The sequence below is a fragment of the Hibiscus syriacus genome, unplaced genomic scaffold (genome assembly GCF_006381635.1).
Source record: "Hibiscus syriacus cultivar Baekdansim isolate YM2019G1 unplaced genomic scaffold, ASM638163v2 tig00111403_pilon, whole genome shotgun sequence".
Lineage (NCBI taxonomy): Eukaryota > Viridiplantae > Streptophyta > Magnoliopsida > Malvales > Malvaceae > Hibiscus > Hibiscus syriacus.
Genome location: NW_024063083.1, coordinates 825094 through 844965, shown reverse-complemented (window position 1 = coordinate 844965; position 19872 = coordinate 825094). Strand labels below are relative to the sequence as shown.

At 37.2% G+C, this 19872-nt stretch overlaps 4 protein-coding genes across 7 annotated transcripts; 3 read left to right on the top strand and 1 right to left on the bottom strand.

Annotated features, from left to right (window-relative positions):
- The first annotated feature begins 974 nt into the window (after nt 1–974).
- On the top strand, nt 975–3743 carry LOC120162626. 3 transcript variants are annotated; one of them, XM_039172735.1, is made up of 2 exons: nt 975–1127; nt 1431–3743. In XM_039172735.1, the coding sequence occupies exon 2, from the start codon at nt 1469–1471 to the stop codon at nt 3530–3532; it is 2064 nt and encodes a 687-aa protein (XP_039028666.1). In that variant the 5' UTR covers nt 975–1127; nt 1431–1468; the 3' UTR covers nt 3533–3743. The 3 variants fall into 3 exon arrangements, with proteins under 3 accessions (XP_039028666.1, XP_039028665.1, XP_039028667.1); XM_039172734.1 differs by having other exon boundaries at nt 975–1227; XM_039172736.1 differs by lacking the exon at nt 975–1127 and having other exon boundaries at nt 1551–1690; nt 1779–3741.
- Nucleotides 3744–5141: 1398 nt separating this feature from the next.
- Nucleotides 5142–7790, top strand: LOC120162631 (signal recognition particle receptor subunit beta-like). The gene is made up of 7 exons (XM_039172742.1): nt 5142–5223; nt 5647–5906; nt 6387–6469; nt 6612–6698; nt 6856–7004; nt 7111–7242; nt 7456–7790. The coding sequence occupies exons 2-7, from the start codon at nt 5681–5683 to the stop codon at nt 7643–7645; spliced, it is 867 nt and encodes a 288-aa protein (XP_039028673.1). The 5' UTR covers nt 5142–5223; nt 5647–5680; the 3' UTR covers nt 7646–7790.
- Nucleotides 5556–19706, bottom strand: LOC120162630 (26S proteasome non-ATPase regulatory subunit 13 homolog A-like). Of its 2 annotated transcripts, XM_039172741.1 has the most exons (7): nt 19448–19706; nt 18230–18676; nt 17711–17791; nt 15442–15638; nt 15246–15345; nt 14747–14936; nt 5556–5567 (listed from the first exon to the last, which is right to left on the bottom strand). In XM_039172741.1, exons 1-6 carry the CDS (start codon nt 19595–19597, stop codon nt 14751–14753), a joined length of 1161 nt encoding a protein of 386 aa, XP_039028672.1. In that variant the 5' UTR covers nt 19598–19706; the 3' UTR covers nt 5556–5567; nt 14747–14750. The 2 variants fall into 2 exon arrangements, with proteins under 2 accessions (XP_039028672.1, XP_039028671.1); XM_039172740.1 differs by lacking the exon at nt 5556–5567 and having other exon boundaries at nt 14715–14936; nt 19448–19705.
- On the top strand, nt 10290–14441 carry LOC120162625 (extra-large guanine nucleotide-binding protein 3-like). Its single transcript, XM_039172733.1, has 8 exons — nt 10290–11297; nt 11400–11537; nt 11845–11949; nt 12030–12209; nt 12646–12820; nt 12966–13213; nt 13390–13562; nt 13781–14441. Exons 1-8 carry the CDS (start codon nt 10356–10358, stop codon nt 14361–14363), a joined length of 2544 nt encoding a protein of 847 aa, XP_039028664.1. The 5' UTR covers nt 10290–10355; the 3' UTR covers nt 14364–14441.
- Nucleotides 19707–19872: the final 166 nt, after the last annotated feature.

The following is a 19872-nucleotide window of genomic DNA, read 5'->3' as shown; positions in this document are numbered from 1 at the left end:
TCCGACCTAAATTTAGGATTACTTATTTGAGTCTGGGGTAAACAATCAAATTCGTGGTCACATTCGACTGAAACTGAGCTAGAAAAGACGACTCAAAGGCCAAAGCCGAAATCAAAGACATTATTAAAAGGAGTATTGCAGGAAGCATTGAGGAGAAAAGAGAAGCAAGCTTTAGGAGGCAACAAAGGGTGAGACTGCGAAGGGTTAATCGTGACATCTTAAGAAGTAGAGCGGGAAGAAGATGAATCAATCGGGAGGTGAAGCAGGACTGCAGGAGGCTGTTTTTATCAACCTGGTTAGAACCAAAACCAAACTCCCTGATTTGAAGGTCCTGGTTCATTGGAGGATTAATTTACCAATAACCATCGAGCGTGGATTTTAAGCTCAAAAGAGAAGCAACCGTCTTCCTTAGCCTCGAATCCATTACTGGTAACATTATTGTTGTTATCATTGGTTCAAGTCCAAGAAGTTGCATCTTCTTCTACCTCTTCAACATCCATCCAAACGACGTATTTACCTCTTTAATGTCATTGCTCAATGTTCTAGCTCCATGATCGGCGATGAAGAAGATGAACGGTGGTGCAAGTGGGGAAGATAGGGATTGGAAAGAAAATCATAATTAAAATGGTTAAATTGAATTTTTGTCCCTAAATTACGTTGGGTTTATAAAAAAGTCAATAATTAATATTTTATTTAAAATTCAAGGATTATAATAAAAGTTAAACCCTTTTATTAAGGAATCATGTTAACAATATGTTAAAAGTCTAACAGTAATTAATCTTTAGTGATCATATCTTAATTAAATAAAAATGAAACTGACTAAATATTATATTTTTTGAAATCAGTGAGGAAAAATGGATAAAACATAAACAAAACTGATCTATCATGTAATTAACCCATTATAAAAGTAAGAACATTAAAACACGAAAATGAAAAAACAATCCTAAATAGTAAATATCTAAAATCCAAATCCCTAAAACAAAGGGAAAAAAAAGAAGCTCTGGCTCACACACCAGACGCTGACCCGACCAGTCGACCACCCAACACACCCTCTCGATTCATCTTTCCGTGGCTGTTTTCGGCGCTGTTTAGGTGGAATACACCGTTCGTTCTCGGTTCGATTCTCAGTCAGTCAGCAGCCAACTTGTCTTTGTCTAAACTGTTTCAGTCTCCCTCTTTTGCTTACTTTCATGTTTTAAGCTTCATTGCCCTTTCACTGCGATTCAGATCCATATTTCGCTTAGGTTCATTGCATATCTTTAATTAGTTGCTATTTGAACATGTTTTTTACATAGCTCGAATGATTCTGCCTAGTTTACCCAAAAAATAAAGGGGCATTAGGATTACTCATTTGCAAAACAACAAAACAGACCAAAACATACAAGCCAAAAGCCCTGGTTAAAACATAAGAAATTTTTCTCTACCTACAGGGGCATCGTTCTTGCTTATCTCGATCTTGTTGAAAAAAATGGCGACGGACCCAGATGTCGAGCAAGAAGCACATCGCTTGAAAGCAGTAGCAGAAACCAAATACAAGAATTCGAACCTGAAATCAGCTCTGAAACATGCGAAGAAAGCCCACCGTCTTTGCCCAAACCTGGAAGGCATCTCCTCAATGCTCACTGCCTTTAAGATTCTCCAGATGGCATCCGAACCCAATGCTACGCCAGACTGGTATAAAATCCTCCAGGTAGAGCCCTTTTCCCACATAAATTCCATCAAGAAGCAGTATAGGAAACTGGCATTAATTTTGCACCCTGATAAGAACCAATTTTTAGGATGTGAAGAAGCGTTTAAGCTAGTGGGTGAAGGGTTTAGGATATTTTCAGATAAGATTAGGAGGAAAGAATATGATATGAAGCTTAGGATTCGGATTCAGGAGGAAAGTGTTGTTGGACTGGAAGGGAATGGTGGTGTTGATGAGACATTTTGGACTGCGTGTTCGCGATGTAGGTTGTTGCATAAATTTGAAAGGAAGTATTTGGGTCATAATTTGGTTTGCCCAACCTGTAAGAAGAGCTTTTTAGCTGTGGAGGTTCATGGAGAAGGTGGTGATGGTCATGGTGAAAGTACGGAAGAGGAAGACGTGTTGGCCTCTACAGTGAGTGAGAGGTTGAAGAGAAAGATGGTGGAGAAAATGGATGGGCCCGGAGATGATGGGTTGGAGGGGGCAAAGGGTAGCGGTGAGACAATTGTAAGTGTAGGCTTAAGGAAGAAAGCTAGTGGTGAGATTTTAAAGGAGAAAGCGAGTAGTGATGTGGAGGAAGAAGCGGATGTTTGTGAATGGGGTGTGGGGAGATTAAGGAGCAGGGGTTCAAGGAGGACAAGAACTGTTGGGCAGATATTGGCAAGGCCTGTAGCTGCAAAGGTGGGAGATGATGAGATGGCGGAGAGACCAAAGTCAAAGAGGGTAAAAGTTGTAGAGGAGACAATGACACTTGCGGAAATGCAGTTGGAAATGAAGCGAAAGGTGAATCAAAGAAAGGCAAACACAAATAGAAAAGAAAAGGTGAAAGATGTGGGTAATAAGGAGAAAGAAAGAGAGGGACATGAGCCTAAACAAGATAGCATTTCAAAGAATGAGAAACCAAAGGCATCAGGGAAGAATACGGATTTTGAGATTGACAATCAAGGACCTTCACAGGCAAGTGTGAATGTGGGGATTATGACACGCTCGACTAAGAAAATAAGTGTAGATTTGGAAGCTAAGACTCAAGAGGGTGTGAAGAAGAATCAAAATTCAGAGATGAAAAAGCAAGGGACATCTAGGAAGAGAGTGAATTTGGACATTGAGAAGTGTCGTGATTCCAAGAGTAGGGACATGGAAATTGTGGCTGTGGAGGACTCAGATTTCTACGATTTTGATAAAGATAGATCAGAAAAGTATTTTAAGAAAGGGCAAGTGTGGGCCATATATGATGATGATGATGGAATGCCTAGGAATTATGGTTTGATTGAGGAAGTATTTTCAGTAAATCCGTTTGAAGTGACGATGAGTTGGTTGGATTTTCAGAATAATGGGGATGACAGATTGATGGGTTGGGAGAGAATGGGATTTCGTATATGCTGTGGGAGATTTAAGGTTGGCAGGAAGAGTTCCAAAAACACTTTGGATATCTTTTCGCACATGGTAGAATCTGAAAGGGCAGCAAAGGAATTTTATAGGATTTATCCAAGGAAGGGCTCGGTTTGGGCTGTTTATAATGAAGCTAAGTTAGGTGCAGGAGCAAGAAATCTTTCATCCAGAGATAAACACTGCTACGACATAGTCATGCTTTTAACAACCTATAGTGACATTCATGGGTTGAGCATGGCATATCTTGAGAAGGTCGATGGATTTAAGACGATATTTAAGAGACAGGAGATTGGATGTCAGGCTATTAGATGGCTTGAAAAAGATGATATTAGATTGTTTTCACATCAGATTCCTGCACGGAAGCTTTCTAGTGATGATGTACCTGATCATTTGAAAGATTGCTGGGAACTCGATCCTGCTTCACTTCCTCCTGATCTTCTTGCAGTTGGTCGGTAAAGATGATATGTATTTCAGAAACCTGAATTTATTACTATATATGCGCTCCATTCACATAATAGTTTAGGGGGATCGAATATGACTTGAGTACAGTATGGTGCAGAGACAGATATGAACTCTTAGTTGCTTTATAAGTTCTATATTGTAATAGCTGCTGCAATAGTCGTTACTTGGAAGAGAGAACGTATGAAATATTTTAATAATACCTGTACAGTGTTGCAACTTTCTTGACTTGTTAATATGGTTAAGCAGGCATTTGTTTTGTGCTATTTTGAGGATAGTTGCATAATCTGTAAGTTGATTGCAATAGAAATCCTACAGGCTAGAATCTCATTGCCATTTTTTCTGCTTGGTTTGAACCCCGCAAATATTGGTGTGTATAAATTTCAGGATCGTGGTATGCTTGTGAAATTATTACCTACACTGCCGTTTGGCATTAAAATCCAAGACCTGCGTAAGCTCATTGTTGGGGCTGAAAACAGCTAATTTTAATTGTGTTGTACATCTATAGACCTGCATAAGCTCATTCTTGGGCTGAACAGAGCTAGTTTTAGCTCGAGTAACAGTGATATATCCAGAAATATTTTAACTTTAGAAAAATACTTTTTTCTCCTCTTTATCTTTCATCAATTTTCAAATAACCACGACAACAAAAACCTTAAATTTAGTGAGTGTATTTAAGTCTCTTTCTTCAACACTTCTCGTATCTCACATTCTCTTCCACAGTCATCTGGAACCATTCACACAAGCAGAATGAAATGAAGCTGAATCATAAAGACAAGCAAGAATAAAATAAATTTATACGTATATATATATATATATATAGATGCTCTTAACTTAATAGTTTAAGTTTTCTATTTATCATGAAATTATTATATTACAAGTATCAGATGATGTTATATTTAACTAATATTTTAAACCGATGAATCCTTGTCATAATCAGACCACATCATGGGAAGTAACTGGTGGGATATGATAATAGAATACAATAAACCTTGTTTAATCTTTGTCATAATCAAACCACGATGATGCAAGTCTATGTCGCATCAATGGTCGACCTATATGAGCATGCTTAAAATCAACCTTATCAAAATTTAAACAGTCTATGGGATTCTTTGTTGATTTAGATGCTATTTTTCTTTGAAGTATTTATATTGGACACATGTTCAGATATTTATATATTCATGTCTATTACATGACTACATTTAACTATAAATGTAACAACCTCTTATTTTTATAGGATAACACTTAGAAATGCAACAAAAAGTTCAACAAGCATTGGTTAATGATAAATTTGAATTTAATTCGATAAAACATTTTTATTTGGAAGATGATGAAAGATAAAGAAGAGAAAGAAAGGTGAAACGGAGTGAGGGGATTTATTGAAAAAATGTTTTTTTGAAGTCAAAATATGGTGTAAAGTGCCACATCAATATTCTTTTATTCCAGCTGTTAATGGAGAGTGATCACTGTGTTATAAATGATGATGTTAGTGATCAATTAGTTAGTTTTGAAATTTTAGTGTGAAAAATGAATACCTACTCAAACATTAGTGACCATTTGTATAGTTTATCCTTAGTTTTTCTTTCTTTTCCTCAGTTCAGTCGTGCTTGGGTTTTTTTCCTTTGGCAGAAGGAAGATAGAAAAAAAAAACGCATCTATTCTCTGCGAGAAGCGAAATTACGTTTGAGGTATGTCTCTAAGTTCCATTTGAATAAAACTGCTAGTTGATATTTAAAGTTAGGGTTTCCCCTACATCTTAATCGAAAACTTTCTCGTTTGAGATTTTTTTTCCCTCTCACTTATTTGAGATATTTTTGAATCTCAATTTGGCTAATTCGTAATCTACTACATCAAAAACTTCGATTATCATTGTTTCTACTCTTCTGTTGCTTTCAATTTCTTGTAGAATGTAAGAGAAAATTACGCAAGAGAATTCCAACTTTTGAATGTTAAACTTTTGAACCTGTGTGCCTCTAAAAAAATTCATCTTCCACCAACTGGAAAAACAATGTGCAACCTTGAACCAGACAAGCTTCTTTGCCTTTTAGTACCTCTTTAGTTCAGGATTCAGAAAATATTTGGTTTTTGAATCCGGGTTTTGCGTTTTCTAGGTTTTGACATCCCATTTAACCTGAAATTCAAGCGATGGAACAGTGGAAGGAGCAATTAGAGCAGTTTAAGATTCAATTGGAGCCGTGGAAGAATCAAGCTAAGGATCAATTAGAGCAGTTGAAGAATCAGTTGGAGCCGTGGAAGAATCAAGTGGAGCAGTGGTTGCATCCAGCAATTGAATACTTGAGTCAAATACCCCCAATTCAACTCTATGCTGCTATTGTTGTCTTGCTCATATCTACTCTCTTTCTTTTCTCCAGTAAGTTCGCATTGCATGATAAATGATAATTATTGAATAGAAATGCTGTTTATTAATGTTCTATGAAGAATTAATCACTAGTGTTTTCCTCTGGTTTCATATTTTTATCTTGGTTTATACATTTAAAAATTTGAAATGCCATCTCTTAGATGTAATTGTTTAACGTTCAAATGCCTGTTAGATTTGGTTCGATGCTCAGCACACAAGTATTTAGGCTGTCATCTCGATTAAAACGTACTTACACTCGTATAAAGATACAAGATGGTTTCTGAAGTGGATTGCCGTGTTTTTAATATTATTAATTCTCTTTGAGAAAAGATGTTAGTTTAAACCCTATTTGGTAGAAATGGCTAAGGAAGGTAACTATTTAGTTTTCTACGAGATATTGTCCTGAGGCAATTTTCATATATAATCAGTTTTGCAGTTGGAGTTAGAACTTCAAATTATATTTGTTTGCCCTTTTCTCACTCTCTCTTGCAGTCCGCTTGTTCAAACGCACAAAATCAAATACCATTGTGCTCACTGGCCTTAGTGGGAGCGGGAAAACGGTTCTTTACTATGTGGTATGCAGTGCCATTATTTGCTTTGTTCCTTTTGAAAGTCTTTATGAAATACTAAATTCTTCTAGAAATGTCCTGTAATGGAAATTGAAATGCTTAGTGATGTAATGCTGTTCTAACTTTCTTGACATGATTCCCATGTCAGCTTCGTGATGGTACCTCACATCAGGGTACTGTGACATCCATGGAACCAAATGAGGGGACTTTCGTGTTGAACTCTGAAAGTAATAAGGTAATTCATCTTAACCTGCTTTTCTGAGGTCCTACAAAGCATATGGTTTAAGCCTCTTATTTCGCTTGGCTGTCATCAATTGCAACTTTGGATCAATGCCCTAATTTTATCTGATTCTACGTCCTTTTTTTCTTAAAAAAAAAACTATTTTTAACAGAAGGGAAAAATCAAGCCTGTCCATCTTGTTGATGTTCCTGGGCATTCTCGTTTACGGCCCAAACTGGACGACTTCTTGCCTCAAGCAGCTGGCATTGTGTTTGTTGTGGATGCTGTGGAGTTCTTACCAAATTGCTCTTCAGTTTCAGAGTAAGAAAAGCTATGATATTGCACTCACTACACTTGCAAGTCTCTTCCTTCCACTTTATGATTTCCAAGAAGAATTTTATATACGATATTCGCTTTTGTGCAACAGATATCTCTATGATATTTTGACCAAGGCCAGTGTGGTCAAGAAGAAAATTCCAGTTCTCATCTGTTGCAACAAATCTGATAAAGTGACCGCACATACCAAGGAGTTCATCAGAAAGCAATTAGAAAAGGAAATGTATAGTCTCAAGTTCATTTTTCTCTGCATGTTCTATGTTTCTGTAATTATCTTTTGCAATATCCCTGATTATGGTAAACCCCTAGCGTATACTTTAAATGGATAGGACATAGGATATCCTACTTGCATAGACGCTTTAAATGATGCATTTCTCTCTAGAACTTGTAGTCTTCTGCATATTGACTTAATTTGTCTGTTTTTACCTTTTTATAGTGAGAAACTGAGAGCATCAAGAAGTGCAATATCAGCAGCTGATATTTCAAATGACTTCACTTTGGGAGTACCTGGTGAATTATTTTCTTTCTCTCATTGTAGAAACGTGGTTACCATTGTCGAAGCTTCTGGTTTCAAGGGTGAAATAGCACAAGTAGAACAGTTTATCAGGGAACATGTAAAGCCCTAAAGCCTAATCCTGATATTTTAAAGCTGGTATTCCATATCGAACGCTGAAGGAGCCCTGGAAAACCATTGAATTTGTAGGAAACAGGAGAGCAAAACTTCGATCCAACTGATATGAAAAAATTTAGTTAATTTTTGGATTTCTTTTATATCGTTTCGCAACTTTCTTCTTCATCTGTGTCAAAGTTCATCAGAGAATGTAACCACAATGGTTTGATTCATGACTGCATTCTTCACCATGTGAGTTGTGTGGTTTCGATGCGCCGTTCTTGGCTCCATAAAGTAAAGGTTAGACACTTCATGGGGGCTTTTGGTTCAAGGAAAAGATCATTATTAAGGGAAATATTTTTTTCTGAAATTATATTCAAACATTTAGTTAGCGGAAAAGATTATTACCAGGTAATAATTTATTACTAATAGCAATATTTTTTTGTTAAAATTGTGAGAATGTCATGATCTCTAAAAATATTACACAATACCCGGTTACTTTGGACAAGTTAAAATGAGAAATTCTTTTCATATGTCTTGATCAATTTTTATTTTTTACGCTTTACTCAAAATTGTAAACATAATAATAATAATATACAAAGAGTTTGATTTAATAAAATATTAATAAATTTGAGTAGTTAAAGTTATTTTATATTTTTAATATACTTACGTTGGTTGTCGCTTTTTGTCGTCGACTGAATATATCATCGATCACGCCTCAAGTTGACGATCAGTCACCCTAAGTTACCGACGAACTCTAATCGCAATTTAAATCCACGAATGTGATAGAAAAAATTTGCAATAGTTCGCAACCCCATGGGATCCAACGATGTGAGAGACGATATGGGTGTCGACGGCTAGAAATGGAGAAGGAACTGGCGGCGACGACATCAATGGTTGTAGTCGGAAAGGGAGATGGTAATGTTAGGGTTTTTAAGGTTGATTTCAAGAATTTTAGGGATTTGAGTTTTTTATAAAGATTTTAAATATAATAATATTTTAAGTATTTTTGTAAAATAATTTTTTAAAAATTATCAGAACGTGCCACGTGTTACTTAATGGAGAAATTTAACAATTGTTACGGGCATAACACCTCAAGTGATAATATTTATAATGTTAGATATATGGATTGACAAAAAAAATTAGACACTAATTTAAAAAAACAATATTGATTAACAATTTTTTGGTAATTTGATTTGATCAATTATTCGTGGGATCGAGTCCTATAGTGAGCAATTCATAATTGAAGGTCTTTCACGAAAATTACTCTCAACCTGAGATTGAGTAACCTATTATCTTATCTCTCTCTTACTCTATTACATATGAGAATAAGATAAGTTAATATTTGATCAATTATTCGAAATGACCATAGACCGGATTGCCCCAGCAAGAACAAGTGAACAACGGAGGCCCATCGTACTATGAGAAGTAGCCTAGGCTGTGTTGAATGCCCACCAACGAACAAGACACATAGAGAATCTATTACTCTCCTATAAAGGCGCGTGATCCAACGCAAATATTATCATGGTTCCACTACAAAACAAGCCGAACGTGACGACACTCAACAAGGAAACTACTCCTACAGTGCACATATAGATAAATCCTGCAACTGTTACTTATGGCCCACATTTCTCACTCAATTTGTCTGTTCTGTTGTCCACCATTTCCATCTTCTCTCTCTTTACTAATGGTGGATGTGTTGCTTTTTGCAGAGAGGCTTTCAATGATTTCTTTTTTATTTTACCATCTCTGAGTCCCGGATTTCGTTTTTTCCTTTACACGTTCAAAGCACCGAAACGAAACATTTTCCAAGAAAGCAACGAGCTTCTTCATCTCCGAGATTTACTTTCATTTTCCTTGGGGTATCTTTCATTTCTTTCCTTTTATCTCCTGTCATTTTCATTTTTGTTTGCTCTTTTCTCTGTGCCGCCTGAATCAATCTTGGATTTTCAGCTCCTTTTATTTGTGGGTTGTTGGTTTGATTGACCCCCAAGTTTTTCAACGTCTGCCTTCTGTTTCTTGAAGCTTCGGTAGCTAATATTTTCATTGAAGACTTATTCAACCTTTTTTTCCTTTTAGTTTGAAAGTCTTTCTAGGCCCCTGATATTGAATAAGTTCATACGAGGCTTGAAATGCCTGTTGTTTGACTATATAACTGAATTCAACCATATTTTTCTTATACTTAGAAAAATTCCTATCTTACTATTTGACCATCATTTATGAGCCATCTCGCTGGGATTTAGGTAAAAGTCTTAATCTTGGTCAGACTTTACAAAAGGGATTCCCCTTTATTTTCTCTTGGCTGACTGCCAATTGTTTCAGTTGTTTATTTTTTAAAAAAGTTTAGGTTGTTTAATCTATATGTGGGTCAATTTTGTTAATCAAATTATGCCTGTATGTCATGGTCGGTTCTTAAACATTTGAATTTGCTTTTATTTCATTTAATTTGGGTCAAACCATTGATCTTTTCCAATATATCCTTTCAAACTTGAAGGCTTTCTTAGGCTGACACTTTGTATGTTGAATTGTGGCTGCTTGGTTGGTGACTGGTTCTAGTTCTAGTTCCATTATCAAGGATAATTTACAAAGGACACGAAAAAAAGTTCACTGCTCTGATGATTGCTTTCCAAGTTATTTGAGCTTATCTAAGCATATCCCTGGATGCTATAGAGCATAGTTTGAAGCTCCAGCCCAGAATATAGCACTTTGGTATTATATCTGAATAAATGGAGCAAAAGGAGGTTGAGAGTTGGAAAAAAATGGTCGGGAAGATGCTTCCGCATGGTGCCTCGCTCCCTGAAGATTCATTAGAGCTTGATTACTCTATAGCAATGGAGTATAAGGGTCCTCCAGTTGGTTATGAAGTACCTAGAGTTGAGCCTCTTGATGTACATTCACAGGCCATCCCTATTGCAGAAGCACTATCACAGTCCCGAAGGTCAGCTGCTAATACCGCTTCCCCAATTGTTGAGCCAATCCCCTTGCCAGTGTCTTATATTGCTGGTGTCACGGGTCCGCATACTCAGAGTCCAAGGGTTTCAGCAAGCTCCGAGTCCGTAATGTCTGTGTTGCAAAATCCAGATTTTTCTTCAGCTTCTCCCAGCTCTGTTGGCAATCCTCCTGAAGGAGTTGTTAACGAAGGGAAGAGAGTTCCAGTTGTCACATTCAGTACTGTTGAAAAATCAGAGAGGAAAGATGTTGATATGGATAAGAGAGTTTTTCCTGAATATGTTGGTGTTTCAACAGAGAAGAAGAAGAAGAAAAGAGTTTGTTATCGTTGTGGTAAGAGAAAATGGGAAACGAAGGAATCTTGCCTGGTTTGTGACGCTAAGTATTGCAGCAACTGTGTGCTTAGGGCAATGGGATCGATGCCTGAAGGACGAAAATGTGTGACATGCATTGGCCAGCCAATTGATGAATCAAAGCGGTTAATGTTAGGTAAACATTCTAGGCTCTTGTCTCGATTACTCAGTCCATTGGAGGTAAAGCAGATTATGAAAGCGGAGAAAGAATGTTCTGCTAATCAGCTCCGGCCGGAGCAGGTAATTGTGAATGGATATCCACTGAAGCCTGAAGAGATGGCTGAATTACTTGGATGCCCTTTACCTCCTACAAAGTTGAAGCCTGGAAGATACTGGTATGACAAGGAATCTGGTCTCTGGGGAAAGGTAAGTTCGTATTCACTTGGCTTTTCTAATCGAACAAGCATGCAGTGGAACATTTTAGAATGAGGATGTTGATTGGATCATCTCTTCTTATTGAATTGGCAGGAAGGAGAAAAACCAGATCAGATCATTAGTTCCAACCTAAACTTCACAGGCAAGCTTAATGCTGATGCAAGCAATGGCAATACTGAAGTCTATATCAATGGAAGGGAAATTACAAAACTTGAACTAAGGGTGCTAAAGGTAACATATACGAAATTTAATACAGTATACATATTAATTGCTCTTGATCATTATTTTTCTTTTCTGTTTGATTCAATAAATTTAGGATTCTCATTCTCAAGCTCTTGTGATGCTATGTTTTCTCACCCTTTTTTGCTTTCCATAGAGGAAACCATAACCAGTCAGAAGTAACCCTTTTATGCTATGTTTTAACGTTTATTGTCAAATGGTTGAAAGTCTTTCGAACAAATACTATCTTGTAATCTCCCCAGACTAATAAAAAAATATTAAATTAACTAATCATGATGCATCCTTTTGATGTGTTCAGTTGGCAAATGTGCAGTGTCCTCGTGACACTCATTTTTGGGTCTATGATGATGGTCGTTACGAGGAAGAAGGTCAAAATAACATTAGAGGAAACATCTGGGAAAAGGTATGTAAATTTCTAGCAGCCTCAATTGTATAATGGTTATTATAAATATATGTGATGTGGAATTGGTTTTTACGAAACAGGCATCAACTCGTTTTGTCTGTACCTTGTTTTCTTTGCCTGTGCCCCACGGTCAGCCTCATCGAGAAAGAGAGGAGACTAGCAATTATACTACTGTTCCAAATTACCTAGAGCAAAAACGAACCCAAAAGCTTCTTCTCCTCGGGCTTCAAGGCTCTGGAACAAGCACCATCTTCAAGCAGGTTTGGTATTTTCTTGTTGCTGATAGACCTTCGTTTTAAGAACTATGCTTTATGTTTCCATATCAATTGCTTTAAGATGAACTGAAAATGAAAGCCACTTTAGAAATTTATACCTGCAAGGAAGTTGGCAAGATATCTTGCTCGAGCTTGAAGAAATTATCTGAATTTCGTTTTTCCTTGATGCTTTCTTGGTTTAGGAACAATTGGTACATGGTATAAATGATTAAGATGTGCTAATTCCGCAGCATGCTTAATTAATACATTCAGTTGCTAGCATTTTCTAGAGCTATGTTATCCACACAATCCAGCAAAGACGGCTAGTTTTTACACAGAACTATGATTTCTCTACCCAATTCAGCAAAGACATCTAGTATGTACAATCTAGAATTGCAGTTGATGTCATTTTATCTAATGTTCACTGTGCATTACTGAACAGGCAAAATTTTTGTACGGAAACGGGTTTTCTGCAGAAGAACTGCAGAATCTGAAGTTGATGATCCAGAGCAATATGTACAGGTATCTTAGCATATTACTGGATGCGCGGGAGCGGTTTGAGGAGGAAGCATTGTCTGGAATACAACTAGCTGCTGCTGATCAAAACTCTGAAGCTGGTAATGTGATAATGTGTATAATGCTTGTTTTACGGAAGCTATGTATGTGATGACACTTCTAAGATCTCTCAGAGCTGACCAAAAAAACAAATTAACATCATTGCAACTCGTTCAACATGTAAACAATACTTTAATCTTTTTTCAGGAGGGGAGGTTGATTCTGGTGAAATGAACCAGTGCATTTATTCAATCAACCCGAGACTAAAGCATTTTGCTGACTGGCTTCTGGACATTATAGCCACTGGAGATTTGGATGCATTTTTCCCTGCGGCAACACGTGAGTATGCTCCATTAGTCGAGGAGTTGTGGAAAGATCCTGCTATACAGCAAACATATAAAAGAAAAGATGAGCTTCACTTTCTTCCGGATGTTACGGAGTACTTCTTAAGCAGGGTATATCAACTTATTTTTAAATTTTATGTATGAAATTTTGGCTAAATCATTGCCAAAATTTTACACAGCATCGATATTTCAAGTTTTCAACTTGAAGGAGATTCCAAGAAAAGAAATAAGTGAACTCAAATGCACATCAATATGTTGACCACGAGATATGCTTTTGTTTCCTTCAGGCTGTTGAGGTGTCGAGCAATGAATATGAACCTACTGATCGTGACATTCTTTATGGTGAAGGGGTCACCCAAGGGAATGGCTTGGCTTTCATAGAGTTTTCGCTTGATGATCGTAGTCCAATGTCCGAAACCTACACAGACAATTTGGAAGCTCCCTCCCAGCCCTTAACCAAGTAATTATTTCCTAACATTCTGTTGTTGCCTTAAATGAAAGATTTCCTCAATGACGGTCCATAGATACAAGCAATTGCATCACATACAGTGTCTGCAACAGTGTCTGCAATCTTTTCTTTATTGTCGTTTTCTCTCCCTTCCCACCCCCCCTTCCCCAGTATTCGGCATACAGATTTGATCTTGAACCTGTGAAGCTTTAGCCTTTTTATTTTAATAGGTATCAACTGATAAGGGTAAATGCAAAGGGGATTAATGAAGGATGCAAGTGGGTGGAAATGTTTGAAGATGTGCGGGTGGTAGTCTTCTGCGTTGCCCTTAGTGATTATGATTTAATGTCGATAGCACCAGATAGCAGCGGCAGTGGATCACTGCTTCAAAATAGGATGATGCAGACCAAGGAGCTATTTGAAACGATGATAAGGCACCCTTGCTTTAAGGACACCCCTTTTGTGTTGATACTAAACAAGTATGATCTGTTTGAGGACAAGGTGAATCGGGTGCCTTTAAGCACTTGCGAGTGGTTCAGTGATTTCAATTCAGTGAGACAAGTCCATAGTCACCAGTCTCTGGCTCAACAGGCTTATTTTTACGTTGCGTTGAAGTTCAAGGATCTTTATGCTTCCCTCACTGAACAGAAGCTTTTCGTGTCGCAAGCCAGGGCAAGGGACCACCGGATAACAATCGATGAAGCATTTAAATATGTAAGAGAGGTTCTCAAATGGGAAGAGGAGAAAGATGAAAACTACGGTGGGATAGAAGACTCGTTCTACAGCACAGATTCTCAAATGCGTCAAGAGTGACTGCATTCGGAATTTGCTTGTATTCTTTAAAATATAAACAAGGTTGTAGTCTGTAGGAGTCTTGTTGATGAATCGAATAATGATGTTCCGGCTTCGATTCTTCGCCACTCTATAAGAGCTGATTGTAATTTCTGATTCCAAACGGCTTATTCGTTATACGCTGGCTAAAGTAATTAAAGATGATAACCCAATAGTAGAAAGTTAAAGAAAGAGAAGGATGATGTTTCCAATTTTAACTGTATCCTCAGGCATGCAACTACTGCCTTTGTAGATCCAACAAAAATGCCAAAAAACATGAAAAGTTTACTACACCAGCTGTGCACACATTTCTCATCGCTTTCTTTCTTTTCTAATAACCAAATTGTTACAATGGGCAGGACAACAAAATCATGATGCAACAAGATCAGGTGTTTCAGCCTCGATTGATAATGAAGCAGTATGTACTTTTTCCATCCAACTATCCAACCTCTCCCGCAAGGATTTGATCTGCAGAATCCCCAAAACTCTTGGCTGCACCCAAGACACATGAACTGTTCCCTCAACTTGATCTATTATGCCCTCAATCAGATGAACCTGCCAGTCATTAAAAGTTATACCAGCTATCTTTAGAATTTCAAACCTTCTAAAAAGTAGCTAGTGGCTACTATATCCAGGACTCAGATTGATGGCACAATGAAGCATCCCCCATACGAAAATGGAGACCTGGGCTTCTACCGGTGTTCACTATACATGATAATTTCTATTTTCCTTGGTTTATATCCAAAATTTATTGGTGCCCCTTAATAACTTGTATTCCCTAAGGTGTTACTAACAAAGTTAAGATAAAAGAAGGAAAACATGAAAAAACAAAGACTAAAAAAGTTATGAATGTTTTTAACTTACAGACAGGCTCTTCATGAGAAGATGTTCGACATCCTCAATTGTCAGTTTTGTTCTCTCAGCAATAGCATTTAATGGAATAGTTCGATCATTGGACGAGCGGCTGCATTGAAACATATTGTAGTTTAGTTTTTAACCACACATGCAATCATTGGCAACTTTGACCTGATCCCTTAGGGAACACTACAACCATTCACACCTGAATATAATCTCCAACAAGCATAGAATATTAATTTTTTCCAACAGCTTCTTCTCATTCTCAACCAAGGCTGGTTGAGCCCTCAATGCAGCATTGTGCACACGACACAATTCTTCATATCGAACCAAATTCCCTGTGTTAAAAGCTTGGAGGATATAATAAAGCCACTCCACCTTGGTCCCCAGAAGACTCTTTATCTGTAAAAGATGGCAAATATCATAATCTCAGACATAAAAAAAACTAATATTAAAGCAAAGAAATTCAGAAGGAAAAGACCAACAATACGAGCAGCCTTTTAAATCAGCCCTACACAATGAAAAATAAGCATGTATGCATGTAATGGCAATAGCATAAAAGAAAATACGAAAACAAAAATAAGCTCTTATCAGCCAGCACCTTTCAGTCACTACTTAGCTCCCTTGAACCTATACATATATCTAACCTGAGCTGCTGAGCATCATACACTAGACCTATCAACTATATCTTTGTGCAATTAGAAGCAAGTTTTCACGTCGAGCACTACATCAATCATCACCATAACATTTTGAGGAGCTCTCTGCTGGAAAAAAGTGCTTTAAATTCTTCGTCTAACCAAAGCTTGATTAACAGCCCAAACTAGAATAGAATTAAACCCCTAACCTAGATCAGAACTAAATCAGATTTTTAATGAAAATAGACAGAAATATGCCTCAATGAACCATTGCTGGCATTATATGGGGCAAATAACAGTATCATGCACTAAAAGTTAACTTATAAATGCTTAAGTCATTAATAGAAGAGAACATAACAAGCTCGTCAGAGTATCATCCATCAAAAGTTAACTTATACAAGCACAACTCATAAAAAAAATAACAAATAACAGTCATGAATATCATTTGAACTTTTTTTTGAAGAATGCTAGGCCACGTTAAAAACTCCCTTCTTGATTAAAGGATCTTGTAGGAAAGCTCCTTAATCAGCAGAAGGGGGAAAAGAGTGCCTATATATTATTCATCATAATAAATTACAACGAAAACAACAATAGAAATCCCCTTACAAAACCCAGGAAACCAAGAAACAACCCTAAAAAGCCATAAACAACAACACTAACTCAGTCTATGCCTTCTTTAGCTAAGGCATCAGCCTCTAAATTGGCTGTCCTATTAACCCATCTAACACCTTCAAAGGCATCAAGCCTATGAACAATATCTTTAATCAAGAAGGCATACACAACAGGACATAATTCAACCCCCTTAATCCAATCCACAGCCACCTTACTGTCACTCTCAATAATCAAACGGTCCTTGATCCTCTCTCGATAATTTGCATAGAAAGATAGCCCCTTAAGAATAGCCTTTAACTCCATTAAAGTAGGAGGTCCCGAACCAGCAGGTTCCTTGAAATAGCCTAAAGTAGAACCTGAGGAATCTTTTAAAACTCCTCCTAACCCGCTTTTCTTCCAATCCCTTGTAGTGGCAGCATCAACATTTAACTTAACAAAGCCCATAGGAGGAGGAGACCAAGGTAAAATAGGTGCAATCTGATTAGATTGGAGAGAAACGTAGTCCCCTAGAGAAGGATCGGAAATGAGTGAGTCCTTAGGAATAGACACTTCTTTATGCTTTGCTAAGAACCAAGAAGCAAGCCTAAACCTTGCTAAAAAGAAGTATTCTGCCTTATCAAACTTTCCCCCTTCAAACACAACAAATTCCTTATTTTCCAAGTGGTCCAAAGAACGACCCCTGGAATAAAAGGCCAAATCGTAGAGTTGGACTTCAAACCATCCCAAGCTGGAAAAAAGCTTTTAGCATCCGCTGATAAAACCTAACAAGTCCTCCAAAATTTTAAAAACTTATTCCAAAGATACCACCACCGGACAAGAGAAAAACAAATGAGAGGGAGACTCATCCGACATCTTGCATAGGGGACACAACACATCTTCAATTCCTTGAACTCCTCTTTTAACAAGTTCTGTCCTAACAACCCCTTCCCATGAACAATCTGCCAAAGAAAACACTCTACTCTTGGAGGCAGTAGACCTCTCCAAATAATCTTCTTCCAGAAAAAGACCTCCTCTGATCCCAAAGTCTCCGATGAACATAGATTATCAGCTGACCTAACAGTAAAAACCCCATCCCCAGTACCTTTCCAAATCAAACGATCAGAAAAATCCGAATATCATTTGAACTAAATAGTGGCAAATAGCTGTGGTGACATGAAACTATTTGCCAGTAAAAACATCATATGCAATACATAGAGAAATTAAGAAACATGATAAAGATGTACTCACAATTGGATGCGCAAGGAGTTCTCCAAAGTTGTAGATGTTATCTCCCAAAAGAGCAGAAAAGGACAGATCAAATGCCAAATCCTATATCAGAGAGAGTCATATAAAATATAATGAAATGATGTCTATGGATAACTCTATCCAGGGCCAAATAAAAGGTGCAATAGCTCTTTAGCTTATTATTTTCCATCAATTTTATAACTGGGGTGGAAGGGGAAGGAAAACAAAATATTGAAGTACTAAAGCTATATCACAATCGGCATTATCTTCCAAACAGAGGTATGCCATTTTTATGCATGTTATGTTGTCAAATGTATGCCTGACAACTTGGTTCGTCCATGATATTATGAAGGGTTTGTTAAAACAATGCTAGACTTCGAATAACCATATTAAACTCTATGTAGTCTCAAATGTAAATAATATTTTTCTTTGAAAAACAAGTGTAAGATTAACGAGCTCCAAGAATATCATAAGGTAGTAGTACAATTGGACTGGCAGAAAACACATAAACCTAAAACATACCAGCTTAAAAGATTCTGAGAGAGACTCCACAGATGTGTAAGCAAGATAAAGGAGAGCACTTTTGTAGAACTCGGCGAATTCTTGGCGAAATTTATGGTATTGAGATGAAACCCAATAATAGGTAGCATATACAGATGGATCTATGTCAGTCATACTGTCAAGGGTACTTTTTCCATCATCAAGAAGTTTCTTGCATTCCTTTTGATCACCTTGCTCAAGCTTGAATTTTGAAATTTGCATCTTAATATAAAGAATTGGCTCTTCAATGCGCTGCTCTTTAGTAGCCTGAAGCTTTTCAATCACCTCTTCAAGAAAACTGATAGCAGCCTCCTTCTCTGTGTACTGCTGAGAAACTATAACAGCAAAATGTGCAAGCTTGAGGGGATTAATCTTGCTCTCAAAGTCAGTGATAAAGTTATGATACAACTTTATCAGTGCATCTCCAGCCTGAATTTACGAGAAACAAGTGATATTGGAAGTTAGATAACATACCCAATATCTAGCACATGGGGTACAATTTCCATTTGCTACTATGTAGGTATAAACCACTAAGACAAATAGAAGCCAACTTTTCAAAATGAAGATCATCAACTAAACCACACTGAGTGGCACAAGAGAGCAGTAGGAAATCACAATTGCAATTTCCAGATGTACTGTACACCCAAAAAAAAACGCAAAAGAACATAACCTCGCCGCCAAACAATTTCAATTCTACAATTAAGAGAAGAATGTTTTTTCCTGAAATAAACATGAAAAAGTTTTAGATGCTAATTTCCATAATTCATATACTTTGTCCTGCGCGCACTTCAAGTAAACCTGAAGATTTCCACTAATCTTTTTTACTGCAAGTTAACAATTCTATGACCAAAAACTTTACAACGAAATACAAACGGCAAAACCCAACTGGATATACTTTCTCCAAAAATCTCCTAGTTATTGAACATCAAAGATTTTAACATTTCTTATTTATTTCGTTCCAAATGTAAAACTAAAAATAGTAAAAAAATGAAATAAAATGGTAGAGTAGTATTAAACCCTAATTAATCCCCTAAATGAAATACCGATTCTACTATAAAACCCCAGGGAACAAACAAAAGGTAAAGAAATAAAAAAGAAATAAACCACATTCAAAAACCCTATCTCCACAAATCTTAAAACCGCGATATAGAAGAGATCTACAAACTCCAAAACCAAACAACACGGAATAGAATGAAAGACCTGAAAGGCGGAGAGAGAAACGAACTGCTCGAGCTTGAGAGTGAGCTGATGCCAGAGCTTCTTCTGAAACAGATCTGCAAGAGAATTGTACCAGTCTGATAGCTCTGGATGCTCATTTCGAATAGACTCTAGGTATTGCAAGGACGCCATGGATCCCAAATACACTCCACGGAGAAAGGGAAGCTGAAGCCTTGAGGATTTATAAAGTTCAACTTGGGATTTCTGCGTCTCTGTGCGAGAGTTGTGCAGAGGAAAACAAGAAACTCAACTGACAAAAGGAGGAGGAAAACGGATAATTATTATTTCGGGTCCCCTTGTTGAGCAAGTTAAGCTGGGCGGATCGTACAAAACTTCGGCTCATAATGGGCTTTTCCGGGTTATCACATTTGTATCTCATGCACAAATTATCTACCCCTTCATTATTT